The sequence below is a fragment of the Jaculus jaculus genome, chromosome 1 (assembly GCF_020740685.1).
Source record: "Jaculus jaculus isolate mJacJac1 chromosome 1, mJacJac1.mat.Y.cur, whole genome shotgun sequence".
Classification (NCBI taxonomy): Eukaryota; Metazoa; Chordata; class Mammalia; order Rodentia; family Dipodidae; genus Jaculus; species Jaculus jaculus.
Genome location: NC_059102.1, coordinates 161,430,470 through 161,458,243, shown reverse-complemented (window position 1 = coordinate 161,458,243; position 27,774 = coordinate 161,430,470). Strand labels below are relative to the sequence as shown.

The following is a 27,774-nucleotide window of genomic DNA, read 5'->3' as shown; positions in this document are numbered from 1 at the left end:
TTACAAGCACAGGAAAGAAGGACGACTTTCCTGAGGACATGAACCCCTTTACAAATCCATGTAAAGAGATTCCTCTTTATAATCACAACTGCCAATCAGAGCTGATGGCTAGTAGCACTATCCTGACTAGTAGAGCCGTGGGCTCCTTTGTGAATGAGAAACTGGTATCAGTGGCTGATCTGGGCTTAGACATAGGCATGACAACGAAGTACGATGGATTTCGGTCCCCAAATACAACCCTAGGGGGTAGCATTGCTACCTAAAACTCAAAGAAGTAAATTGACCCACCTAAAATCACACAGCCAATAGATGCCAAACCTGATTTGACTTTAGGTCCCCTGCATCTGCCCCCGGAAGGCTCACCTGGGCCCTCAGTCCCAAGAAGCTCCCTCATTCTAGCCAGCATCAGACGAACACCAAGAAATCGCAGCGCTTCGATTATCTCGCCTTGTGCCTAATGGCTGCCCTCAGGCTCTTGGAGCCGGGAGGGTGAGGGCTGCGGTGGGACCACACCAAGAGCTTTTTTTTTGCAGTGCCCTCAACAGTCAACACTCCAAGTCTCCAAAACCACTGAGACAGAAAATATCACTTTGCTAAAATTACTCCCATTACTGCTGGACTGAAGCGAGGACTTGAAGTAAAGCCCCACAGAGAAAGGCGTGAGGACACTGGTACATACACACCCTCGTGCTTGGGGACCTTGTCAGCCCCATCTACCTGCACCAAGGCAACAGCCACGTGGGGTGCCGCGGTTCCCAGGCCCCGCACAAGCGTGGCCTTTCCGGGCAGGACAAAAGGCCAAGGCCGCAGGGGCACAAGCCACGCGCCACCCAGAGGCGGGCAGTGGGTGTGGGAGGTGCTGGCCTCGGTACTCCTCATTGGCTGGAGCCGCCGCCTATCTGGGCCCCGGGGCCCAGACAATTGGACGGTGAGGGCGGAGCTTGGGGGAACCCCAATGAATGGGGGGGAGCCGGAAGCAGGAAGTGAGTTTGGGAGCTGAGCAGCTGGTGCAGGTGAGGCGGGGTGCCTTGGTCTTGGGGTCACGGTGTGTCATGTTCAGGGGACCAGAGCGAGGTTGGGCCGTGCGTAGGGTCAGTCCTTTTCTGCCCACCCTCCAGTGTCCCTTTCCAATCTCTCTCGGCTCCAAGGCCAAGGAGCATTTCCGGACAGTAAAGAGTTAACTCCCCTTTCCGAACCCCTTGTTGGGGCGGAGCCTCGGGGACGGGGAAGGGGGGGGGGGAGGGAAGATTGGACATTCTCCCGGAGCGTGCCGGAAAAATGTGGTGGGCTGGGAATGCCCCCGGAGCCCATGAGGTTGCCCGACCTTTGGTAAGGGGCTTGACCTCCCGGAGTCTCGGGGTCTTAACCTTTAAAACGAGCTGTGAATTTCGGCGGCTTTCTAAGCCGGCGCCCAAAGAAAGGAGAGGATGGAGGACGGAAGAAAAGGTAGAGGGATGAGAATGGGACAGATGTTGGGAGCCATGAGAGAGGAAAAGATTGTCACGACCACTGTAGGTCCATCCTGTCCAGGGTGATCTCTTTTAATGTTCATGCTCACCTGTTAAGCTTGGTGTCATTGTTGTACTGGTTTTTACGAAGGAGGAAAGAGAGGTGCAGAAAAGTGAAGTATTTGACTTGATGATTTTTAGGGATGTGGGATGGAGGAGGGTTGGGCATCCAGCTGGAAGCGTGGCATCTGTCAGTGTGAGCACGGGTAAGGATACGTATGGCAGAATCTGAACAAGGAGGCTAGGCGGTCACAGAAGGTAGAAGACACAGTGGCCCGGGTTAAGAGTCTAGAAATGAGCGTGTGCTGCTGAACTTTGCGTGACTTGGTAACACTTAGGGCTTCGCTTTCCTCATCTGTTACAGTTAAGTAGGTAGCTGGATTCAAACTGAGGTTGAGAGGCCAAAAGCCAAGTATGGCCCACTGATAAATTTGGTTCTCTGAATCTCAACAGATCGGATGAATACGCATTACAGTATTATTCCTTTCTTTTTTAAAAAATATTTTTACTTATTTATTTGAGAGAATGAATAGGTGTGCCAGGGCTTCCAGCCACTGCAGACAAACTCCACATGCATGCACCACCTTGTGCATCTGGCTTACATGGGTCCTGGGGAATCGAACTGAAGTCCTTTGGCTTTGCAGGCAAGCGCCTTGACTGCTAAGCCATCTCTCCAGGGCCATTCCTTTCTTTGCTGGGCTTTTAAGAGGATGAGGTGAGCTCGTGAAAGTTCAGAGCAGGTATGCAAGTAATGTGTTCTATGTGATGGTACTAATGACAGTGATGCTTCTCTGCAGAGCCCATGGCAGATACCCAGTACATCCTACCTAATGACATCGGTGTGTCTAGCCTGGACTGCCGTGAGGCCTTCCGCCTGCTGTCACCCACAGAACGCCTCTATGCCCACCATCTGTCACGGGCTGCCTGGTATGGAGGCCTGGCTGTGCTGCTGCAGACCTCCCCTGAGGCTCCCTACATCTATGCTCTGCTCAGCCGCCTCTTCCGTGCCCAAGACCCTGACCAACTGCTCCAGCATGCCCTGGCTGAGGGTCTTACCAAAGAGGAGTATCAGGTCAGTTCTCAAAGGCTAACTTAATTTTCTGAGGGACTTCTCGGTGTGAGGTACTGGGATCCAGGGACCTAGGTCTTTCTTCAAGTAAGGTGGAGGATTAGATCAAAGGTTTTAAGCTGGGCGTGATGGCACATGCCTTTAATTCCAGCACATGAGAGGCAGAGATAGCTCAAGGCCACCCTGAGACTACGTAGTAAATTCCAGGTCAGCCTGGGCTAGAGTGCAAACCTTCCTGGGAAAAAAAAAAAATGAACAAAAAAAGTTCTAGCTCAAGAGCCTCCCCTCCTACTGCATCAGGTCTTTCATTTGTAGAATATGCATGTGGGCTGCCTCTTAGAGCATTGTAGTAATCTATTTAGAATAGTACCTACCTTAAAATACAGGGTGGCAAGTTAGGTGTGGTGGCTCATGCCTGTATTCCCAGCACTCAGGGAGGCTAAGACAGAAGGAATGTCAGGAGTTTGAGGGCAGCCTAGACTACATAGAAAGCAGTAGCCAGTTTTCAACATAGGCAGACGAAGAAGTGTGGAACAGAAACCAGGAGGTCTGAGTTCTAGACGAGGTTCTGATGCTGCATTGTGGGCTCCTGGGTAGAATGTTCTGCCTGTCTGCTGGTTCTATTTGTGGGTCAGTTGCCCTGTTGACACATGAATTCTTACTGCAGTCAGAAAAATACAAATCACAAAGGTTACATATGCTCAGTGTGTCTCCAGAGGTGGCCACTGTGGCTAGGATGATTGACACCCTTTCCCTTCTCTATCAGTGTACTGTACCTATACTTGGCCATGCACAGTACATTAAGCTCCTTTTTTTTTTTTTTTTTTTTTTGAGAGAAAGAGACAGAGAGATTGAGAGAGAGAATGGGCATGCCAGGACCTTCAGCCTGCTGTGAATGAAGAATGAGCTCCAAACTTGTACGGCCCCTGTGGCGCATGTGCACCATGGCATGCTTGTGTCACCATGTGTCTGGCCACATAGGACCTAGAGATTTGAACATGAGCTTTCCTGGCAAGCATCTTAACTGCTAAGCCATCTCTCCAATGCCCAGCCTTTTTCTTTTGAGACAGGGTCTCATGTTGCCTCCAACACTCCTCTTAATTTGCTATGTAGCTGAGGCTAACTTGAACTTTTGATTTTCCTGCCTCCACTTAAAGAATACCACAATTGGGCTGGAGAGATGGTTTAGCGGTTAAGCGCTTGCCTATGAAGCCTAAGGACCCTGGTTCAAGACTCAATTCCCCAGGACCCACGTTAGCCAGATGCACAAGGGGGTGCATGCGTCTGGAGTTCGTTTGCAGTGGCTGAAGGCCCTGGCACGCCCATCCTCTCTCTATCAGTCTTTATCTCTCTGTTGCTCTCAAATAAATAAAAATGAACAAAACAAAAAAATTAAAAAGAATACCACAGTTATAGATATGTACTGCCACCCCTAGTTTATGCAGTTGGGGATCCAATCTAGGACTTCATGCTTGTAAGGCAAGCACTGTACCAAGGAACTGCATCCCCGAGCCTTGTATTTTCCCTTTTACATAAATGTGCTCATGTTCTCTGTGTTCTTTTGTGCCCTGCTTTCATGGATGAACATACTATCTTGGAGAATTAGAGAACTTCCATGGGGCACATATTGATCCACTTCATTCTTTTTTTTTTTTTTTCCTATTTGGATTTTTCAAGGTAAGGTCTCACTGTAGCCCATGCTGACCTGGAACACACTCTGTACCCCCAGGCTGGCCTTGAACTCACAGCAGTCGTCCTACCTCTGCCTCCTGAGTGCTGGGATTAAAAGTGTGCACCACCATGCTCTTCTTTTCTTTTTTTCCCCCCCAAGGTAAGGTTTCACTCTAGCTCAGGCTGACCTGAAATTTACTGTGTAATCTCAGGGTGGGCTCAAACTCACAGTGATCCTCCTACCTCTGCTTCCCACGTTCTGGGATTAAAGGTGTGCACTCTTTTTGAACTTGGGGTAATTACTTCCGATCCCTAGACCTTGGTGTACTAATCGAAAGAGCTAATTATCTGTAGAAATGCTTTTAAGTGGGAAGTGATACTCAATTGTTAGGATTCTTTTGTTTGGAAGTAGCAGAAACCCAGTTCAAAGTGGCTTAAATGAAAGAGTATTATTGGGGCTGGAGACGGTTCAGCAGTTAAGGAATTTGTTTGCAAAGCCTAACCTGGGGTCGATTTCCCCGTACCTACATAAAGCCAGATGCACAAAGTGGTACATGCATCTATCTGGACTTTGTTTGCTGTAGCGAGAGGCCCTGGTGTACCCATTCTCTCCCCCTCCCTCTCTCTCTCTCTCTCCTTGCAAATAAAATGAAAAAAAGAGGGCTGGGGAGATGGTTTAGTGGTTAAGGCACTTGCTGGCGAAGCCAAAAGACCCAGGTTCGATTCCCCAGTAGCACAATGTGGCACATATGTCTAGAGTTTGTTTGTAGTGGATAGAGGCCCTGGTTCACCCATTTTCTCTCTTCATATGCCCCCCCCATAAGTAAAATATTAAAAAGGAAGGAAGGAAGGAAGCAAGAGAAGGCCATTTCTCAGACTGGCTGAGCGGGCTTACATGCCTATCCTTAGAGTTGTAGGAGGCAGATTCCTCCCACTACCATCTCAGGTATGTTTGCCAACTGCTGAGACCAGTTTAGCTACACAGTGAGGGTGTGAACATTGATCTGTGACAGTACTAAGTTGAGCCAGACTGGGGCCTTCCAGAATCTGGGTTCTGCTCCTGGATTTCTCAGCTTTCCCATACTAGTTCTGCCTAGCTATTCAGGTCTCAGGCAGATACTTCCCTGGGGTGGAAGTGTGGGACTTTCTTCCCAGGTCACTGATGTACTGCTGCCTCTCCTCCTCAGGCGTTTCTGGTGTATGCTGCGGGGGTCTATTCCAACATGGGCAACTACAAGTCCTTTGGTGACACCAAGTTTGTGCCCAACTTGCCCAAGGTAAGCTGAGGGAATGTTGGAGAAGTAGAGAGGAGGTGAACTGGTGGAGTGGAGATGGGAGGAATGTGTAGCAAAAAGGACCTTAGCTGGAGTCAGAGGTGCCAAGCAGAGCCTTGGCACTGTCCCTACTACACTGTGACCGTGGGTGTCATCAGATGCTACAGACTTACATTTAAAAGGAAAGCACAGCGGAGCATGTTGGCACACACCTTTAATTCCAGCACTCGGAGGCCAAGGTAGGAGGATCGCTGTGAGTCTGAGGCCTGCCTGGAGCTACAGAGTGAGTTCTAGGTTAGCCTGAGCTGCAGTGAGAGCCTACCTTAAATAATAATAATTATTATTAAATAAATAAATAGATAAAAATAAAGAGCACAGCCCTTCTAGACTGCTGATATGAAGGTCAAGCAAGGGCAGGTTGTGGAGAAGTGTGAATTCTTAGAGGCTTCTAAGAATGGAGCCCACTGGTTATCGCTGAGAACAAGGGTAACTCTGGGCCTAGGACATCCCTCCCAAGGACTACAGGGCTCAAACCCTCTACAACAGGGATGTAGCCCATACAGTATGGCTTCTCAGACATTGGTGCCTTCCCAAGCTGCCTGGGAATGGCAAAATGAAACATCTGATTCGACAAGTCTGTGGAGTCCTGAGGTTCAACCCCTTCTCAGGTCCTGTCAGTACTTCTGGTCTCTGGGCTACACACTGAGATCTTAGACTCAGGAAAAAGCCCTCGGGAGCAGAGGGAAGCTCTGGAGGACAGGACAGGTTTAGGGGTCACATGGCCAGGCCAACCACCCTTCCCCTTACAGGAGAAGCTGGAACGTGTGATCCTGGGGAGTAAGGCTGCCCAGCAGCATCCAGAAGAAGTCAGGAGCCTCTGGCAGACCTGCGGGGAGCTTATGTTCTCTCTGGAGCCAAGGCTTCGACACCTTGGGCTGGGGAAGGAGGTGAGACCCTTAAGAGTTTGGGAGAGTTGAGGGCATACTTTGAGGCCTCTCGGTGTGGATGGAAGGGCAGTATTCCTAAGCTATTCCACTGCAGGCCTACTTTGTCATCTGTAAAGTCGGAAGCAGACTGGATGGAATGCTTTCTTAATGCTCAATGCTGGGTACACCAAGAGGGAAGAGCGGGAAGCAGGAGATGATGTAGGAGGGCACCCAGACCTTCTGCCTCTGGAGGCTGCTTGATTGCATGGAGGGGAGGGTTTGACAAGCCTGAGGGGTGAATCAGTTAGGAGGGATAGGTTGGGGCAGAGCTGGAGGAAGGCCCAAGACAGGTATGGTGGTGCATTCTTACAATCTCAGCACTCCAGAGATAGTTAGGTGGAGTTTGAGGCCATTGTAGGCTACATTCTGAGACCCTGTCTCAAACAAACAAACAAAAAAAGCAGGGCATAGTGGGGCACGTCTTTAATCCCAGCCTTCGGGAGGCAAAGGTAGGAGGATCACTGTGAGTTTCAGGCCACCCTGAGACTACATAGTAAATTCCAGGTCAGCCTGGGCTAGACTGAGACCCTACCTCGAAGAATAAAAAAAATTTTAAAAAAGATGCCCAAGAGAATCTGTTTGTTTTACAATTACTTCCTTTGGAAACAGGCAGGACAGGGTAGAGGTGCTGGGCAGGAGGCACAAGGATCCTGGGAAGGGAGCTACCAGCATTACGTGACTCTCCTGCCTCTATCCCTGTTCTCTGCAACTCCTCTTTCTCATCGCTTTCATCTTTCTCTACAGGGAGTCACCACCTATTTTTCTGGAGATTGTACCATGGAAGATGCCAAACTGGCCCAGGACTTTCTGGACTCCCAGGTGTGGAGCTTGGGGGCTCCGGGATGTGGTTTCTTGCAGTTCCTTGTCCTAGCTCCCTCATCATTTGTACCTCTTTTGGGTCCCAGTTTGAACTCGGAGACATGAGTATCTTGGGTCCTTGAGGTGGAAAAGACTCAAAGACTCTTTGTATATGAGGTTAGCTTGCTCCAACCAGGATGACATCACTTGGATGTCACAGATGTGTCAGGAGGTAGACCCTTGCCCACCAGGACCAAGCAGCATTAGAGCTGTCCTTCCAAACTGGGGCTTTGAAGCCTGTGTTGTTACTACCTGTGTAACCGATTTCTGTGTCCAATGGGTAGCTTAGGTCATGCTGTGCCTCAGAGTCAAGTCAATACTTAGTAAAAGTCAATGTTCAATGTACAGGAGCAGAGCAGAACAGTCACCCCTGGTCTAGCTGCCCCCTCCCAGAGGGCTCTGGAGGGTGCATTAGAGAAGCCCTAGCCTGCTTTGCTTCCCTACTATTCCTCCGTAGGGTGGCCACTCCCCCCAACTCTCTGGCCTGTCTGGACTCACTGTCCCCCAAACCCTGCTTCCCCCCCCCACCCTCAGAACCTCAGTGCATACAACACACGGCTCTTCAAAGAGGTTGACCAGGACGGGAAACCCCGTTATGAGGTGCGGCTGGCATCCGTGCTCGGCACAGGTAAGCTCAGACCCTAATGTTTCCAGACTTGGGTGGCTCAAGCCACCAGTCCAGCTATTCCTACAGTTGTTTCTGCATACAGCCAAGGAGTCTCTTTCTGGGGTCCTTTACTGCTGTAAACCAATAACACTTGAGGGTGAGCAAGTCACAGGTCTCTGTTCAGCTCTCTCTGGTCTCAAGCCCACAACAGCATCAGACAAGGTTAGCCCTTCCTAAGCCATTTAGACTCAGAATGGTAGCAGTGGAGAGGATTCCGTTCTGAGGGCAAAGGACACATCTAGGTTCCTAAGAGGACTTTTTTCTGCATCCCTAGCTAGTTCCTGTCCATGCCTCTCCTCAGGCATTTACACATTATTTTTCCCCTTGGCACACTTTTTTTTGTCCACTTCCTATCCAAAACAGCCAGTAGTCAGTCACACTGTTTTCACTATGCCAAGTACTCCTCATTACCCCACTAAGTACGGGCCTTTTCCAGCATACTCATTAGTTTCCTAGTTAGTTTTCTGTTTGTCCCACTTCACTACAAGCCCAGAGGGAGGAGGGATTTGTTGCCTAGCGCTTGGTAGTAGTATGTTACCAGAGTTCCCCCTCTGGGTGTTTCCAGGTTCTTGGGTTTTATGCAAAAAATAAATAAATAAATAAATAAATAAATAAATAAATAAAATAAATTGAAGAAAGGTACACACAAATAGAGAAATAGCAAGAAACTTTATTAAGAACAAAGTGATAAACCAGGCATGGTAGCGCATGCCTTTAATCTCAGCACTCAGGAGGCAGAATTAGGAGGCTTGCCATGAGTTCAAGACCACCCTACGACTACATAGTGAATTCTAGGTCAGCCTAGGCTACAGCAAAACCCTACCTAAAAAAAAAAAAAGAGAAAAGAAAAAAGTGATAGGAAAGGTTTGAAATATATTGGCAAGGGAAGTCTGGGACTTCTCTTTAAGAGATTTTTTTTTTTTTTTTCCCCAAGGTAGGGTCTCATTCTAGCCCAGGCTGACCTGGAATTCACTATGTAGTCTCAGGGTGACTTTGAACTCACAGCAATCCTACCTCTGCCTCCCAAGTGCTGGGATTAAAGGTGTGTGCCACCACGCCCGGCTCCATGTTTCTATTTTTAAAAAATAATTTATTTATTTGTAAGTAAAGAGAGAATGAGAATGGGTACAGCCAAGTGCCACTGCAGATGAACTCTTGACACATGTACCACTTTGTGCATCTGGCTTTATGGGGGTACTAGGGAATCAAACCCAAGCCTTCAGGGCTTTGCAAGCAAGCACCTTTAACCACTGAGCAATCTATCCAGGTCCTCCAGCTCTATTTTATTATTTGCTGTTATTAATCTCTTACTATACCTAATCTATAAACTAAACTTTATTGTGGGTATGCCAAAGAGAAAGCAAAGCCTATATGGGGTTCAGTATTATACTCAGTTCCAGGCATCCACTGGAGGTCTTATATCCCTCCAGAATAAGGGAACACAACTGTATATTGTATTTCACTCTAGCTCAGGCTGGTCTGGAACTCACTTTGTAGCCCCAGGCTGACCTCAAGCTCAGGGCGATCCTCCTACCTCTGTCTCTCAAGTGCTGGGATTAAAAGCATGTGCCACCATGACCAGCATAGGTTTGGCTTTTTTTTTTTTTTTTTTGAGGCAGTATCTCACTGTAGTCCAGGATAGCCTGGGCTATGTAGTCTCAGAGTGGCCTCTAACTCACAGTGATCCTCCTTACCTCTGCCTCCCTGGTGCTGGGATTAAAGGCATACTCCACCATTCCTGGCTAGATGTGACTTTAAAAAATATGTAGTTTGGCTGAGCGTGGTGGCCCATGCCTTTAATCCCAGCACTTGGGAGGCAGAGGTAGGAGGATTGCTGTGAGTTCAAGGCCACCCTGCGACTACATAGTAAATTCCAGGTCATCTTGGGCCAGAGTGAGACCCAACCTCAAAAAACAAAACAAAACAAAACAACAACAAATATATATATATATATATATATATATATACACACATACATACATACATATATATATGTACATATATTTTATATATATATATAATTTATTTATGAACGAGCACGAGGCAGATATATAGAGAATGAGTGCACCAGGGCTGCTAGCCACTACAAACAACCCCAGATACACAGCCACCTTGTGCATCTAGCTTTGCATGGTTACTGAGGAATCAAACCTGGGTCCTAAGGCTTTGCAGGCAAGTGCCTTAACCATCTCTCCAGCTCAGATGTGACATTATTGTTTTTGGTTTTTTTTTTTTAATTAATTAATTTATTTATTTGAAAGCGACAGACACAGAGAGAAAGACAGATAGAGGGAGAGAGAGAGGATGGGCGCGCCAGGGCTTCCAGCCTCTGCAAATGAACTCCAGACGCATGCGCCCCCTTGTGCATCTGGCTAACGTGGGACCTGGGGAACCGACCCTCGAACCAGGGTCCTTAGGCTTCACAGGCAAGCGCTTAACCGCTAAGCCATCTCTCCAGCCCACCACTGACTTTTTAAAACAAATTTATTAGTTTTATTTTTTGAGGGGGTGGGTGCAGGGTCATACTTTGTAGCCAGGCTGACCTACTGATCCTCCTGCCTCAACTTTCCAAGTACAGTTATGCACTGCCATGCCCAGTATGGCTCATTGTTGTTATTGTTTGTTTTATCTTTGTGTGTGTGTGTGTGCATGTGTGCACATGTCTATGATGTATGTAGATGTAAGTTTATGAGGGTGGGCATGTGTGTGTCACAGTACAGGGGTCACAACTCCTAAGTGGAGGCCAGAGGAAAACCTTGGGTTTCAGTCCTCTCCTTCCACCTTGTTTGAGACAGAATCTCTTCTTGTTTGCTGCTGTGTATACTGGAGAGCTGACGCATGAGTCTCTGGGGATTCTCCTGTCTCCATCTCCTCTCTCTCATGCTGGGATTATTGACACGTGCAACTGTATTCTGCTTTATGATGGTTCTGAGGATTTAAACTCTGGTCCTCATGCTTGCTGAGCATGTGCTTTACCCACTGAACCATCTCCTCACATCCCTCTTTTTTTTTTTTTTTTTTTGAAACGGGATCTCACATAGCCCACCCTGGCCTTGAACTCCTGACCCACCTCCCCAATGCTGGAATTGCAGGCATGGGCAATGACACCTGGCTTTGTTGTTGTTTCTTGTTTGTTTATTTATTTGAGAGAGCTAAAGAGGGAGGGAGATAGATAGACAGACAGACAGATAGATAGATTAAATAGAAAGAACAGGTGTACCAGGGCCTCCAGCCACTGCAAACAAACTCTTGACACATGCCGCCACCTTATGCATCTGGCTTATGTGGTGTATTAGTCAGGGTTCTCTAGAGGAACAGAACTGCTAGAATGAATTATGTTAAAAGGGGGGTTTATTGGATCAGCTTACGGTAGTCCAGTAGCATTTGCAGGCCCGAGAATCACTGAACCTGGTAGCTGCTCAGTCCACGTGGCCAGATGCCTCAGCAGTCCCGACCAGGCACTGCAGATGGTGCCAGAAAGCCTGGAGGCTTCCTGAAGAGCCGCTGGGTTTTGATCCATGCAGGTCTTCAGTTGATGCTGGTCTTTAGTCCGCACTGGTCTTCAGTCCTTGCTGGAAGGTAGCAAGCAGCTCCGGCAGCCAAGTGGAAGGAAGGAAGGGAGGGAGGGAGGGAGGGAGGAAGGAAGGAAGGGGGCCTCTTTTTACCCAGAGCTTCCTTATATCAAGTCCCCTTCTGAGCAGGTCTGCCCACTCTGGGGGAAGGACTTCCTCCTTTAGTTGACCCTTCCTGGAAGCAACCTCCGAGACTTACCCAAAAGGGATTTCTGTAGATTACTAAACAGGTCAAGTTGACAGCACCTTAAGTATCACATGTGGATACTGGGAAATCAAACCTGAGTCTTAGGCTTCACAGGCAAGCGCTTTAACCACTAAGCCATCTTGCCAGACCCTCCTTTTTTTTTTTTTTCCTTTTTGAGGTAGGTTCTCACTCTAGTCCAGGTTCAACTCACTGCAGTTCTCCTACCTTAGCCTTCTGGGTGCTGGGATCAAAGGCACACATCACCATGCATTGCATTTTTTTTTTGTTTTTGTTGTTCATTTTTATTATTTATTTATTTATCTATTTGAGAGTGACAGAGAGAGAGAAAGAGGCAGAAAGAGAGAGAGAGAGAGAGAGTGTGTGTGTGTGTTAGGGCTTTCAGCCACTGCAGACGAACTCTAGACGCATGTGCCCCCTTGTGCATCTGGCTAACATAGATCCTGGGGAATCGAGCCTCGAACCAGGGTCCTTAGGCTTCACAGGCAAGCGCTTAATCACTAAGCCATCTCTCCAGCCCTATTTTTTTTTTTTTTTAATTTTAAGCCAAAAGAAAGAAAGAAAAGAAAACATCGGTCGGGAGTAGTGGCATACACCTTTAATCCCAGGAGACAGAGGTAGGAGGATTGCCATGAGTTCAAGGTTACCCATTACATAGTGAGTTCTAGGTCAGCCTGGGCAAGAGTATGACCATCGAGAGAGGGAGGGAGGGAGACATAGAAAGAAGCAGATAGAGAGAATGAGTGTGCCAGAGCCTCCAGCCACTGCAAATGAACTCCAGACACATGTGCTACCTTGTGCATCTGGCTTTACGTGGGTCCTGGGGAATTGAACCTGTGTCCTTAGGTTTTGCAGGCAAGTGTCTTGACTACTAAGCTGTGTTTCCAGAACCTTTTTTTTTTTTCCTTTGGGGCAAGCCCAACAGACTGCTCTTTATTCTTTTATGAGAGAGATGAGAGAGAGAATGAGAATTGGTATACCAGGGCCTTCCACCACTGGAATTGATTCCAGATGTGTACGCCTCCTGTGCACATGTGCTATCTTGCATGCTTGCATCACTGTGCATCTGGCTTATGTGGGACCTAGAGAGTAGAACATCAGCTTGGTGTGGTGGTGCACACCTCTAATCACAGCCCTCAGGAGGCAGAAGTAGGAGGATCGCCATGAGTTTGAGGCCACCCTGAGACTACATAGTGAGTTCCAGGTCAGCCTGGGCTAGTACCTCAAAATAAATAAATAAACAAAATTTAAAAAAAAAAACAAAACAAAACAGAAAGAGGGTAGAACATGAGTCCTCAGGCTTCGCAGGCAAGTACCTTAACCAATAAGCCATCTCTCCAGCCCCCTATTTTTTTTTTTTTTTATATATAGGGCCCCACTGTGGAGCCCAGGCTGGCCTCACGCCCATGACTACCCTCCTTCCTCCATCTTCCAAGTGCTAGGATTACAGGTGTCACCATCACATTCCTAGTGTGTTCAGTGTTTGGATCAAACCCAGGGTTTCATACATGTAGGCAAGCACATATCAACTGAGTCATATCCAGCTTCACCCAGCTCCTAGTACATGTTTGTTTTGGTTTGGTTTTGGTTTTTTAAGGTAGGGTCTCACTCTAGCCCAGGCTAACCTGGAATTCACTATATAGTCTCAGGCTAGTCTCAAACTCACAGTGATCCTCCTGCCACTGTCTTCTGAGTGCCGGGATTACAGGTGTAAATCACCATGCCTGTCTTAATATATGTGGGTTTTTTGTTGTTGTTGTTGCCTTTTTGTTTGTTTGTTTTTGTTTTTCAAGATAGGGTCTCACTGTAGCCCATGTTGACCTGAAATTCATTACGTAGTCTCAGGGTGGCCTTGAACTCATGGCAATCCTCCTACCTCTGCCTCCCAAGTGCTGGGAGTAAAGGTGTGTGCCACCATACGCCAGCGATATGTATGTTTTTGAAGATGAAATTTCATCCTAATTTCTTTTGGCAGTGGGGAGCCAGTGAAGATGTTTGAGTGAGGTATCTTACTCAGGCTGTTTCCCTGGATGATTTCTCTTTCTTCAGATCCTGCTCTAGACTCTGAAGTGACTTCCAAGCTGAGGAGCTATGAGTTCCAGGGGTGTCATTTCCAGGTCACCAGGGGGGACTATGCCCCCATCCTTCAGAAGGTTGTGGAGCAACTGGAGAAAGCCAAGGTAGGGCTGGGTGGGCACTGAGAGGCTGATCAGGATCCCTTTATGTAGCAAAGTTGGGCCAAGGTTTACCTGAGCTCTATTTACCCCCAGGCATATGCAGCCAACAGCCACCAGGAGCAGATGCTGGTCCAGTACATGAAGAGCTTCACCCAAGGCTCCATCGAGGCCCACAAGAGGGGCTCCCGCTTCTGGATTCAGGACAAAGGCCCCATTGTGGAGAGGTGAGATCCCCAGCCTTCACGCACCTTCCCCCCACCCCTCCCCCACCCGCCCCTGAACCGCCTCCTACCTAGTCCTGCTCCATCTTTGCCTTTCTCTCTCCCAGTTACATTGGCTTTATTGAGAGCTACCGTGACCCCTTTGGCTCCCGAGGAGAATTTGAAGGTAACTTCTCATGGCGGGTGGTTGGATTGGAATCACTTTCACCCAAGTCGAAGTTCATGCACCCAAGCTCAAGCACCCAGGCCCAAGTGATGTGCCCAGGGTCCCCTGAGGGTTCCTACTCCACTGCCATGATAATTCTACCAACAGCCCCGAAAAGTATCACTTTCCACATCCTAGGCACTGGGCACAAAGCTCATGTAAGTTTACTCATTTAGACATAATCATCCTATGAGGCTTTTACTGTTGGTTGGCTGAGCTGAGGCATCTTGGCTCTTAGCCACTTAACTGTGTTGCCTTTGGTGCCTGGGTAAGGGTAAGGCTTTAGGCAGGCAGACAGACATGCAGACATACATTGTGAGCCCAGCTCTGATATCAGCTCTGTGACCATGGGTCAAGTAACCTGACCTCTGAGCATTGGCAAGATCATGTGTACAGTGCTGTGTTCAGCATCTGGGGGCAGGGCCAGCATGCTTGTGAGCCTGATGTGCTGGCTGTCATCCCCTGCTGATGGCAGGCTACCTTAGACCCCATCTCACACCCCCATTACGTAAGACCCAACTGTACCAGGCTGGGTATTTGTCTAAGGATTCACATTTGCCTCTGCCTACTCTCAACCTCCCAGCCCTGGACAGAGAGACTGAGCATGTAGCTGCTAAAACCAGAGATTATCCTGAGGAAGGAAGATAGCCAGCAGCACCCCCCCCCCCCCGGGAGGGGGAAGAGGGGTCTCAACTCTAAGGTCACAAGCATGGGAAAATTTATAGCTTTCCTCCATGGAGCCTGGGTCCCTGCTGTCCGTAACAACCAGCACAGGGCCATTGGACACAGCAGCACTTCATAAACCTGTGATGGATGGAGAGGCTGGGTAAGGTAGAGTGAGATCCCAGGACCCTACCAAGCCATTGCCCCACTTCCCTGTAGGCTTTGTGGCCATGGTGAACAAAGCCATGAGTGCCAAGTTCGAGCGGCTGGTGGCAAGTGCTGAGCAGCTATTGAAGGAGTTGCCCTGGCCTCCCACCTTCGAGAAGGACAAGTTCCTCACCCCCGACTTCACCTCCCTGGATGTCCTCACCTTTGCTGGCTCTGGCATCCCTGCAGGGATCAACATCCCCAACTGTGAGCTCCCTTCATATCCTCCCCTACCTCTTGGAGCCCCCATAGACAGCCCCCTTTCACCTTCACACACACACACACGCACACACACACACACACACACGCAAGCACACACACACACACACACACACACACACACACGGCCTTTTGAGACTCACCCTCCCATCGTCTCTCGCTTGTAGCTCTTGACCTTCACCTTTCTCTCTGATATCTTTTGGTTTTATCTTCCAGATGATGATCTGAGACAGACAGAAGGCTTTAAGAATGTTTCTCTAGGGAACGTGCTGGCTGTGGCCTATGCCACAAAGCGGGAGAAGCTCACATTCTTGGAGGAGGAGGACAAGGTGGGTGCTGGCAGTGAGAGGATCAGGCCTGAGATGTGCCCGGCTTTGGTGGGTCTTGGAAGGCAGATAGCCCAGTATCCTGGTCAGGACTGAGCCTAGCTTTGATCTGGATCTGGCCATTTTCCTGCTGTGTGACCGTGTGCCACTGCGGAGCCTCCATGTCCTCCTTGGCATGTAGTAGAGGCGGTCCCTCCTTGCAGGTCATTGCAAAGATGAGGTGGACCATGTGGGTTGGAGCCTTTTTGGGCTCCAGTAAGGATGTACCTCACATGGGGCCTTCTGCCTGGATAGGGGAGGCAGTAGCATGATGAGATGGTCACTGGGGCCCCTGCTTGTCTTCGCAGGACCTGTATATCCGTTGGAAGGGGCCCTCCTTTGATGTGCAGGTTGGATTGCATGAGCTGCTGGGCCATGGCAGTGGCAAGCTCTTTGTGCAGGTGAGAAGGTGCCAGTCTAGAGCCAACCGGGGCCTACCTGGGGCTCCCCTCCCCCATGACCTGTTCTGCCCAGGCGATGAGGCTATTCATCTCTGCTTAAGGGAATGCATCTCCTTGAGCAGGAAAGACCATGGCTTACTCTCCCCCCAACATGCCCCAGGAGCCCAGAGAACCAAATGGGTGTAGAGAAATCTCCAGGACAGGTCAGCTAGTAGCCGTGGAATAGGAGAAATTGCTGGGCCCAGGCTAGAGAAGCCCACCTTCAAGGTATGACTCAAGCTGCCGGTGGACAGAGGCTAGGATGGTAGTCTTTGCTGCTGCCTGAGTCAGGGATGCAGCACTGTCTGTCTTTGTAACTCTGCTCCCTGGGGCTTGTGCCTTTCCATGTACTATAGGCAGCTGCTTCTCTCTAGAGCTAAGCATTGCCACTTGTACAGTGGCTGAACATGCACTTAGTGAATGTGGGAAAGGCTGACCTGACAGCCTTCTCAGCAGGCTGCGGAAGCTCCTGAGCCCCCAGTATAGAGCCACACCACGGAGCTGAGCTGAGCAGTGGGGAGAGAGGACCGTTAGAGGGAGTAGGGTTCTGGGGTAGGCCTGCTCCCATAGGTGAGGTTGTCTCCCTGGATGAGGGAAGGCTAGAGCTGGACTTGGTAAGTCAGGAGGATGCAGGGGACAGCTGATAAGGTAGCAACTCAGCATGGTGTCTTGTTCAGGCTTTACTTAGGCCACCACCTTAGATAAGCCTCTTCCTCTGCCTGAGCTTCAGTGGGCCCATCTGTACAATGGGGTTCCTCACTCTATCACATGGACTGCTGTGAGGAATAAACGTGAAGATGGATTATAAGACCTTAAAAAAATGCATGTTAGGGTCTGGAGAGATGGCTTAACGGTTAAGGCCATGCTTGTGAAGCCTAAGGACCCAAGTTTGACTCCCCAGTACCCACATAAGCCAAATGCACAAGGTGGCACATGCATCTGGAGTTTGTTTGCAAAGGCTGGAGGCCCTGGTGTACCCATTCTCTCTCTCTCTGTCTCTCTCTGTCTCCCCCCCTACCTCTTTTTTTCTCTCTCTCAAATAAATAAATTTAAATTAAAAAAAAAGTATTTTATTTATTTATTTGCAGAGAGAGAGAGAGAGAAAGAGGCAGAGAGAATGGATGGGCCAGGGCCTTTAGCCTCTGCAAATGAACTCCAGATGCATGTATCACTTTGTGCATCTGGTCCTGGGGAATCGAACCTGAGTCCTTTGGCTTTATAGGCAAATGTCTTTACCGCTAAGCCATCTCTCCAGTCCTAAAATATGTCTTTTAAAAAAAGAAAAAGAATGCATGTTATTGTTAAGAGGCACCCTGATTCCATGTTGGGGCTGTTGGTTTACTGAGCCTCAGTTTCCTCATCTGTACAGTGGGAGTGATAATGGAACCTTCCCAAGAGGGTGGTTATGAGGATTAAGTGAATGATGCATAAAAGACTTGGTATGTGGCAAGATGGTGAGGGTCATGTTGGTGCAGTGCAGCCCCACCCATTTCTTTGCCCCCCCCCCCCCATTGGAGTGTATCCTACAAGGATCCTGCTGTGGGTCAGCATATAACTTTTGAGTCTTATTTGGCCGCAAGTTGTACTGTCTGTGCAGTGGGGTGGGTGGCTGGTTCCTGCGCTGCTGGGGGCTCTGAGGAGGTGGCAGGCATCTGCAGAACTGAGGTTTTTAGGCCCTGGTGTAATGATGATCTTGCCTGGATGTTCCTCTGCTTGCCTTTCTGAACTACTCAGATTCTGCCTAGGAAATCTGGGTCTTAATGCCTGCACCTGGCTGGGATTCCTGGCTTCCTTCCCCTTGTTCACTCCATGTTCATGACCCTTTCGTAGGATGAGAAAGGAGCATTCAATTTTGACCAGGAGACAGTGATCAACCCAGAGACTGGAGAGCAGGTGAGGATGGCCTCTGTGGAACCCGGGCTGCTGGGAGGGTAAGCACAGGCAGGGCCTAACTCCTGGGTCTCCCTTCTAGATTCAGAGCTGGTACAGAAGTGGGGAGACGTGGGACAGCAAGTTCAGCACTATCGCCTCGAGCTACGAAGAGTGCCGGGCAGAGAGCGTGGGCCTCTACCTCTGCCTCCACCCCCAAGTGCTGGAGTAGGAGCAGCGGGCTGGAGGGGCGGGCTGTATCCCCACACAGAGGGTTGCTCTGGGTGTGTTGAAGGCCAGAGCCACCCTAATCATTCCTGTTTCCTTCATCTCCAGGATCTTTGGCTTTGAGGGGACTGATGCAGAAGATGTGATCTACGTGAACTGGCTCAACATGGTTCGAGCTGGGCTGCTGGCTCTGGAGTTCTATACTCCAGAGGCAGCCAGCTGGCGACAGGTGGGACTGGTAGAGCCCTCAGGATGAGGAGGGAACTTACCTTGTGGTCAAGATCAGGATTCTGGGGCTAGGGAGATGGCTCAGCATTTAAAGGCACTTGCTTGCAAAGCTTGCTGACCCAGCCCCCATGTAAAGTGGACACAAAGTAGTTTGTGCATCTGGTGTTCTTTTTGTGGTGACAAAAAGACGTTGGTGCATGCATACCACACACACAGCACCATTCAGGGAGAGTTGGGTGAGAATGCCCACACAAAAAACTGACTCACGGTGTGCCGGGCGCCATGCTCAGTGCCTCAAATGAACTAGCTGAGGCTCCCAGTCCTATCCACAGGGGCAGGTGAACAGATCATCCTCATTTCAGATAAGGAAACTGAGACATAAAGAAATCAGATAAACTGGCTTGACAGCACCAGGATTCAGATCAGTATGATTCAATCTCAGGAGTTCACAACTAGCCTGGACAGCATAGTAAAACCCCATCTCAAAAGAAAAGAAAAAAACCAAAACAGGGCTGGAGAGAGAGCTTAGCAGGTAAGGCGCTTGCCTGTAAAGCCTAAGAACTCACGTTCAAGCTCCAGGTCCCATGTAATCCCAGACACACAGTGACGCAAGCATGCAATGTTGCACATGTGCACAAGGGGATGCATGTGTCTTGAGTTCCTTTGCAGTGGATGAAGGCCCTGGTGCACCCATTCTCTGTCTGTCTGTCTCTGCCTCTTTTTCTGAAAATAAAAAGAAAAAACAAGTATGTATACACAAGCACACACACACACAAAAGAAAACACACTCATTTATTTGTGTAGATGTGTGTATGCATGAGTGTGCATGCACATGTAGGTCAGAGGACAACTTTGGGTGTTTCTCCTCAGGAATACTGTCCATCTTTTTTGAGACAGGGTCCTTTATTGGCCTAGAGTTTGAAATTAGGCTAAGATAGCTTGCTAGTGAGCCCCAGGAATCTGCTTGTCTATACCTCCCCACCCCAGAGCTGGGATTACAAGCTCGTACCACCATGCCTGCCTTTTTTACATAGGTTCTGAGGATGGAACTCGGGTCCTTGTGCTTGCAAAGCCAGCACTTCGGGTAGAGCTACCACCCCAGTTCAAGAATACAACCTTTCAGAGTCTGGTCTTAGGTCTGAGTCGTAGTTCTTTCTTGACCAGCTTTGTGACTCTGGGCCAGTCACTTCACATCTCTCTGGGCCTCTGTGTTTTGTCACATGTAATTATGTGAAATGGGGATAATGTTGCCTACTAATGAGCACAGACAAGAGTGGAAAAGAGAAAAACCTCAGGGTCTTGATTGTGAGAGGACCTCAGGGGTAGCTGCTGTGTGGAGCATAGAGGGTTGTGGTGGGTGATAAAGAGGAGCACAAAGCACAGGAAATAGGTGCTCTGCCCCCCACCCCCACACACACACACATAGGGAACAGGAGAGAAAGGAAAAAGACCCTGAGGGTGGAGGAGAATACAGTTGATGAGACCATAAAACATCACCAGGCCTTAGACTGAGCACTGAGCACTTAAAGCTGCAAATGTTCTCTTTTCCCTGACCCTGGCAGGCCCACATGCAGGCCCGGTTTGTGATCCTGAAGGTTTTGCTGGAAGCTGGCGAAGGACTTGTTACCGTCATACCCACCACAGGCTCCGATGGGCGCCCAGATGCCCGGGTCCATCTAGACCGCAGCAAGATCCGGTCAGTGGGCAAACCTGCCCTAGAGCGGTTCCTGCAGAAACTGCAGGTAAGTGAAAGCCTTTTGATATCCCAGCCTCCTCTCTACCCCACCTCCACCCTGTTAACACCTCAGTCTCTCGTGGTTAGTTCCTTGGTTCATTTAGCAAGTCTTTTTATTTTTTTAATTTTTAACTTTTATTTATTCATTTGCAAGCAGAGAGAGAGAATTTGAGAATGGGTGTGCCAGGGCATCTAGTCACTGCAAACAGAACTCCAGACACATGCGCTACTTTGGGTATCTGGCAGGTACTGGGGATTCGAACCTGGGCTGTTAGGCTTTGCAAGCGAGCACCTTAACTGCTGATCCATCTCTCCAGCCCTCCCTTTTTTTTTAAATTTTTTTTTTGTTCATTTTTTATTTATTTATTTGAGAGCGACAGACATAGAGAGAAAGACAGATAGAGGGAGAGAGAGAATGGGCGCGCCAGGGCTTCCAGCCACTGCAAACGAACTCCAGATGCGTGCGCCCCCTTGTGCATCTGGCTAACGTGGGACCTGGGGAACCGAGCCTTGAACCGGGGTCCTTAGGCTTCACAGGCAAGCGCTTAACCGCTAAGCCATCTCTCCAGCCCCAGCCCTCCCTTTTAACTAGTTATTTATTATTTTTAATACTTCTATTTATTTATTTGCAAGGAGAGAGAGAGAGAATGGGCTCGCCAGGGCTTCTAGCCACTGCAAACAAACTCCAGACACATGTGCCACCTTGTGCATCTGGCTTGCATGGGTCCTGGGGAATCTGTTTACAGTGGCTGGTGACTCTAGCACACCCATTCTCATATTCTCTCTCTCTCTCTCTGCTTGCAAATAAAAATTGAACCTAGGGGCTGGAGAGATGACTTAGTGGTTAAGCACTTGCTTGTGAAGCCTAAGGACCCCGGTTCGAAGCTCAGTTCCCCAGGACCCACGTTAGCCAGATGAACAAGGGGGCGCACGCGTCTGGAGTTCGTTTGCAGTGGCTGGAGGCCCTGACATGCCTATTCTCCCCCCCCCCCGCCTCTTTCTCTCTGTCTGCCACTCTCAAATAAATAAACAAAATTAAAAAAAAAAAATTGAACCTGGGTCCTTTGGCTTTGCTGGCAAGCACCTTACCACTAAGCCCTATCTCCAACCCTATTATTATTACTATTATTAATTATTTATTTTGTTGTTGTTTTTTTAATTATTTATTTATTTGAGAGCGACAGACACAGAGAGAAAGGCAGATAGAGGGAGAGAGAGAGAATGGGCGCGCCAGGGCTTCCAGCCTCTGCAAACGAACTCCAGACGTGTGCGCCCCCTTGTGCATCTGGCTAACGTGGGACCTGGGGAGCTGAGCCTCGAACCAGGGTCCTTAGGCTTCATAGGCAAGCACTTAACCGCTAAGCCATCTCTCCAGCCCTTATTTTGGTTTTTTGAGGTAGGGCCTTTCTGTAGGCCAGGGTGACCTGGAATTCACTAAGTAGTCTCAGGATGGTCTTGAACTCACAGCGATTCTCCTCCCAAGTGCTGGTATTAAAGGTGTGTGCCACCATGCCCAGCTGTTGTTTTTTGAGGTAGGGGCTTGCTCTAGCCTAGGCTGACCTGGAATTCACTATGTAGTCTCAGGCTGGCCTCATACTCACAGCGACCCTTCTACCTTGGCCATTTAGCAAGTCTTTATAATGATTACACACTTAGCTTTGCTAGGCACTGAAAATAAACCATGAGCAGTTTCTCACATGGTTGTGAGGGAATGCAGGTAACAAACATGTAAGCAGTAAATGGAACAAGATGCTTTCAGATTATGTTGTTATTTATTTGACACAGAGAGAGAGATGCCAGAGCCTCCAGCCACTGCAAATGAACTCCAGATGCATGCACCATCTTGTGCACCTAGCTTACATGGGTCCTGGGGAATCAACCCTGGGTCCTTTGGCTTTGCAGAAGGAGGGGGAGAGAGAATGGGCATGCCAGGACCTTCAGTCACTGCAAACAAATTCCAGACATTCGCACCCCCTTGTGCATGTGTACAACATTGCATGTTTGTGTCACTGTGTATCTGACTTACATGGGACCTGGAGATTCAAACATGAGTTCTTGGGCTTCGCAGACAAGCACCTTAACTGCTAAGCCATCTCTCTAGCCCCTATTTTTATTTTTTTACTATTTGATTTTTATTTATATGAGAGAGGGAGAAACAGGCAGAAAGAGAGATTGGGCATGTCAGGGCCTCCAGCCATTGCACATGTACTCCAGACAAATGTGCCACCTTGTGAATCTGGCTTAAGTGGGTCCTGGGGATTCAAACCTGGGCCCTGTGGTTTTGCAGGCAAGCACCTTAAATACTAAGCCATCTCTCTAGCCCTTGTTTTTTTGAGACAGGGTCTCATGCAGCCCAGGTTAGCCTTGAACTTGCTATGTAGCTAAGGCCTTAAACTCCTGATCCTCTAATCTCTTATCTTCTAAGAGCTGGGATTATAGGAGTACACCATCCTGCCTAGCTAAGTAGCTACTATTTACTGTATGGTACCTTCTACAAGGTCTCATGTAGCCCAGGCCGGTGTTAAACTCCTGATGTTGACCTCGAATTACTGATTCTCTTGCCTCTACCTCTCAAGTGCTAGGAAGATAAGCTTGTCTTTTAAATTTTATTTGTGTGTGTGTGTGTGTGTGTGTGTGTGTGTGTGTGTGTGTGATGCGCACATGCACCAGGGCCTCTTGCCACTGCAACTGAACGCCAGACACATGTGCCACTTTGTGTCCATCTTTACATGGGTACTGAGAAATTGAACCTGGACCAGCAGCAAGAGTGCTTTTAAGCACTGAGCCATCTCCCAAGTTCCTCATTATTTTAGCACTGGAACTTTGGAGGAGACAGGCCATTTTGGGCTGGGCTCAACTGGCAATGAGCCTGGTAGAGAGTCCTGTCTTAGACACTTCCTCCTTCTAACAGGTGCTGAAGTCCACAGGGGACGTGGTTGCAGGTCGGGCCCTGTATGAGGGGTATGCAGCAGTCACGGACACACCCCCCGAGTGCTTCCTCACCCTCAGGGACACAGTGCTACTACGCAAGGAATGCCGGAAGCTTATCGTCCAACCCAACACTCGCCTTGAAGGTAATGGATTCTTAGCCCCTTAGATGGGTCCACCAGGTGCTTTCGTGAAAACAAAGGCCGAGGACAGGCGCTCTTCCTACCCTGATCCTCCTGTCAGACCTCAGACCAAAACCTCGGTGGTTTTCTCTCTCTCTCTCTTTCTCTCTCTCTCTCTCTCTCTCACACACACACACACACACACACACACACACACACAGGGACACTGGGCAGATAACAGCAGCAGGTCTGAGAAAAGATGGAGGCTAGACCAGGTCCTGGAGGATTCTGGCTTTTGAGGCCCCCAGCACAAGGTCAGGTCAGGCAACAAGCTGGGACTGCACACCCTAGTGGGACCCAAGATGGAGATGTGCTCGGTTATTCTTTCTTCTCAAGTAACAATTCCATTTCCAGAAACCCTGACTCTGCCAGCATGGTGCTGGTACCTCATGTGCCCTTCATCTCTCCCATGCACTGACTTCACTGTTCTCTATCAACTTTATACACGATGTTCCCTCTGCTTGGCACAGTGTACCCCAGATTTGTGCTGGTCTGGTCCTTCTTGTACAAGTCCCTGTTAAGTGGCACCTCCCTGTGACATGCTGACTCTGCCCCCTCGACACAACCCCTTCAGTCTCTCTCTCAGCTTCATTTTCTTTATGCACTGGGCAGGAATGAAAAGATGTGGAGATCGAAATCCCAGAAGGGAAGCATCAGTAAATACTTGAGAGATAGATACTCCCAGGGCCCTGAACACTTAGACAATTGAATATCCCATCTACTTTCCGAGAATCCAAGAAGGCTCTACAGAGGAAGTGATGCTTAAGTTAGATCTGAAGAATATGTTTGATTTTTTTTTTGTTGTTGTTTGTTTGTTTTGTTTTTTTTCAAAGTAGAATCTCACTCTAGCCCAGACTGACCTGGAACTTACTTTCTAGTTCTAGGCTGGCCTCAAATTCACAGTGATCCTCTTACCTCTTGTCTTAATCCCAAGTGCTGGGATTAAAGATGTGTGCTACCGTGCCTGGATCAGATTTGATTTTTCTAAGGTAGTCATGAGCGGGGGGTGTGACTCCATGGTAGAGCACTTCTTAGTGTGTGAGAGGCCCTGGAGTCTACCCCCAGCACCTCAGGAGGTACTGGTGTTGATGCTGGTAGAAGATTTCTTGGGCTAGGGAGATAACATAGCTCTGCAGTTAAAGGCACTTGCCAGAAGCCAGGCATGGTGGCACATGCCTTTAATCCCAGGACTCAGGAGGCAGAGCTAGTAGGATCACTGTGAGTTCAAGGCCAGCCTGGCAGACTACATAGTAAGTTCCAGGTCAGCCTGGGCTAGAGCAAGACCCTACCTTGAAACCATCACCACCACCGCCCCCCAAAAAAAGAAAAGAAAAAAAGAAAAAAAAAAAGGCCCTGTTTGAAAAGCTTGCCAGCCCAGTTTTGATTCCCCAATATCCATGTAAAGCCAGATGCACAAAGTGGCACACACATCTGGAATTCATTTGCAGTGACAAGAAGCCCTGGCACACCCACACTCACACTCTCTCTGCTCACAAATAAATATATAAAACAAAATAAAAAAGGATAAAAAGACTTCCAGGTGCCAGATATCAGGTGAATCGCTCACATTGTGGGCTATAGGTGTGGCTCAGTAGTAGTGTTCTTTGCCTAACATGTGTACAGGGCCCTAGGTTCCAACTTCAGTACTGAAAAAGAACAAAAAACTTTTCATGAGGCTGGAGACATGGCTTAGCAGTTAAGGCCTGAGGTCATACAGCTAGGGAGGGAAGAGTCCAAACTTGAACTTGTGCCATGTGAGCCTGGAGCCTGCTCTCTCAGCTCTTGTACCTCTTAGTGTCACAGAACACACCTCGTTTTTTAGCAGGTAGAGCAGGTGTACTGTGAGAGGGGAGTGCTTCCCTTGAGTGCTCAAGGACCCTTAGAACAAGCCCACTTACGGAGGCTAAGAGGCTGCTTCTATTAGTTGGCTAACACTCACTGAGCCCCTTGCCAGTGCATTCATTATTGGATGTGATCACACCTCCTCGAGAGAAGAGGTACTGTGCCCTTGCCCTTGCCCCACTTTACGGAGGAGTAAACCAGTTCAGAGAGGTTGGGAAACTTGTCCATAGTTTCCAGATAGAGATAAAGCAGTTGCTGGACCGGAAGTTCCAGGAGGCCAAAAGCTATTATCTATTTCATTTAACATAACGCCTGATATAGATTTAAAAAAAGAAAAAAACTTTGGTGTGTGTTGGTTATTTTTTGCTTTGTTAGATTTTTTGTTTTTTTTTTTTTTTTACATTAGGATTCCTTATGTAGCCTAAGATGACCTTAAATTCTGGATCCTCTTTTTTCAGACTCTTTAAGTATTGGGATTCTAGGTGTGTACCACCACCACACCTGCTTGCTTGATTTTATATATATATATATTTCCCAAGGTAGGGTCTCACTCTAGCCCAGGCTGACCTGGAATTAGCTGTGTAGTCTTAGGGTGGCCTCGAACTGATAGCAGTCCTCCTACCTCTGCCTCCCAAGTGCTGGGATTCAAGGCATGTGCCACTATGTCCCACCTTCAATATTTTTAAATACTTTGCTTCTAATTATTTATTAGAGAGAGAATGGGTGTGGCTGCCTGGACCTCTAGCCATTGCAGATGAACTCGAGATGCACGTACTACCATGTGTATCTGGCCTATGTAGATTTTGGGAATTGAACCTGGGTCATTAGGCAAGTACTGACTTAACCGCTAAGCCATCTCTCCATCCCACTCCCCCCCCCCGCCGCTTTTTTTTTTTGGTATTTCGAGGTAGGATATCTTACTCTAGCACAGGCTGGGCTGATCTTGAGTTCACTTCACTATGTAGTCTTAGGGGTGGCTTTGAATTCACGACAGTCCTCGTACCTTTGCCTTCCCAAGTACTGGGATTAAAGGCGTGCACCATAACATCTGGCTAACAGAAAAAAATTTAAATATATTTTCTGTATTTGAGAGAGAGATAGAGAGAGAATGGGTGCACCAGGGCCTCCAGCCACTGCAAACAAACTCCAGACACATGCACCACTTTGTGCATCTGACTTACATGGGTTCTGGAGAATCAAACTGGGATCCTTTGGCTTTGCAGGCAGACATCTTAACCACTAAGCCATCTCTCCAGCCACCCCCCCCCCCCCAGGCAGAGTCTGTAGCCCAAACTGACCCAAAATTCACTATGTAGCCTCAAGCTGGACTCAAACTCACAGCATTCCTCCTACCCCTGCCTCCCTAATGCTGGGATTAAAGATGTGCAGCACTATGCCCACAAAAATCTTTACTTAAGGAATGGTAAAGGACATGTAGCATTTATTCAGTACTTCCCTTGTAATAATGCCTTCCACTCAGGACTAAATCAGATAAGTAAGCCTCAATGTGAAAGTACCATTTTCAATGCCAGCTCAGTCAGAATTTGTTGCCACTGTGATTCTATTGTTAGGATTCTGTTTCCCTATTCATGTATTTTCTGCGGCTGTTTTCTTTCCATCTCTTCCTCTCAGACTCAGAAGTACAGCTTGTTGAGTATGAGGCCTCGGCCTCTGGTCTCATACAGTCCTTCCGTGAGCGCTTCCCAGAAGATGGGCCCGAGTTGGAGCAGATCCTTATCCAGCTGGCCACAGCTGATGCCCGATTCTGGAGGGACACTATCAAGGCCCCGTCCAGTCAAGCTTGAGAAGATTTGTGCGGCCCTGCATTGTGTGCGTGTGTGTGTGCGTGTGTGTGTGCGTGCGTGTGTGTGTGTGTGTGTGTGTGTGTGTGTAATGGGTTAGGGGAGGGGCAGGAGCACAGACTTTGGTGCTACCTCAGCTGAGGGTGGTGACAGTAACCCCTTTCTTTTGTCAGCACTTTACAGTTTACCAAGTGCTTCCCCTCTGTTACTTGATCTTTGCTGCCATCTATGGAGTGAGCTCCACAGGACTCCTAGTGTGATATCTTGGATGTGACAGTAGTGGCAGTTCTGATAAAATCCTACAGGTGGCATGTGACAGAGCCAGGGCTCAAAACATTCTCACCAAATCCAATGCTCTTCGTGTGTATTACTTTTATAACCATAAAAATAAATACCAGAAACAATCATCTTTGTGTATTAGTCCTCTTCTTTGTTACTGGAATGGCTGTGGGTTTAAAGTCTGATTGAGGGGAGAAGGCAGGAGGTCAGTTTTGGTCTTCCATCTTCAACAGAGGTTTTTGTTGTTTTTATATATATTTAATTTATTTTTATTTTTATTTTTTTGGTGTTTCAAGGTAGGGTCTCACTCTAGCTCAGGCTGACCTGGAATTCACTCTGCATTCTCAGCGTGGCCTCGAACTCATGGCGATCCT

The 27,774-nt window shown here is 48.4% G+C and overlaps 1 protein-coding gene across 4 annotated transcripts; it reads left to right on the top strand.

Annotated features, from left to right (window-relative positions):
* The first annotated feature begins 946 nt into the window (after positions 1–946).
* Positions 947–27,528, top strand: Dpp3 (dipeptidyl peptidase 3). Of its 4 annotated transcripts, none has more exons than XM_004656721.2 (18): positions 947–1,013; positions 2,306–2,580; positions 5,436–5,525; positions 6,332–6,469; positions 7,253–7,327; positions 7,901–7,994; positions 13,860–13,990; positions 14,081–14,211; positions 14,316–14,374; positions 15,296–15,490; positions 15,719–15,831; positions 16,176–16,268; positions 18,138–18,200; positions 18,280–18,404; positions 18,513–18,633; positions 20,195–20,374; positions 23,279–23,441; positions 26,952–27,528. In XM_004656721.2, exons 2-18 carry the CDS (start codon positions 2,311–2,313, stop codon positions 27,122–27,124), a joined length of 2,214 nt encoding a protein of 737 aa, XP_004656778.1. In that variant the 5' UTR covers positions 947–1,013; positions 2,306–2,310; the 3' UTR covers positions 27,125–27,528. The 4 variants fall into 4 exon arrangements, with proteins under 4 accessions (XP_004656778.1, XP_044997460.1, XP_044997459.1 ...); XM_045141525.1 differs by lacking the exon at positions 947–1,013 and adding an exon at positions 1,242–1,329; XM_045141524.1 differs by lacking the exon at positions 947–1,013 and adding an exon at positions 1,317–1,446.
* The last annotated feature ends 246 nt before the right edge of the window (positions 27,529–27,774 follow it).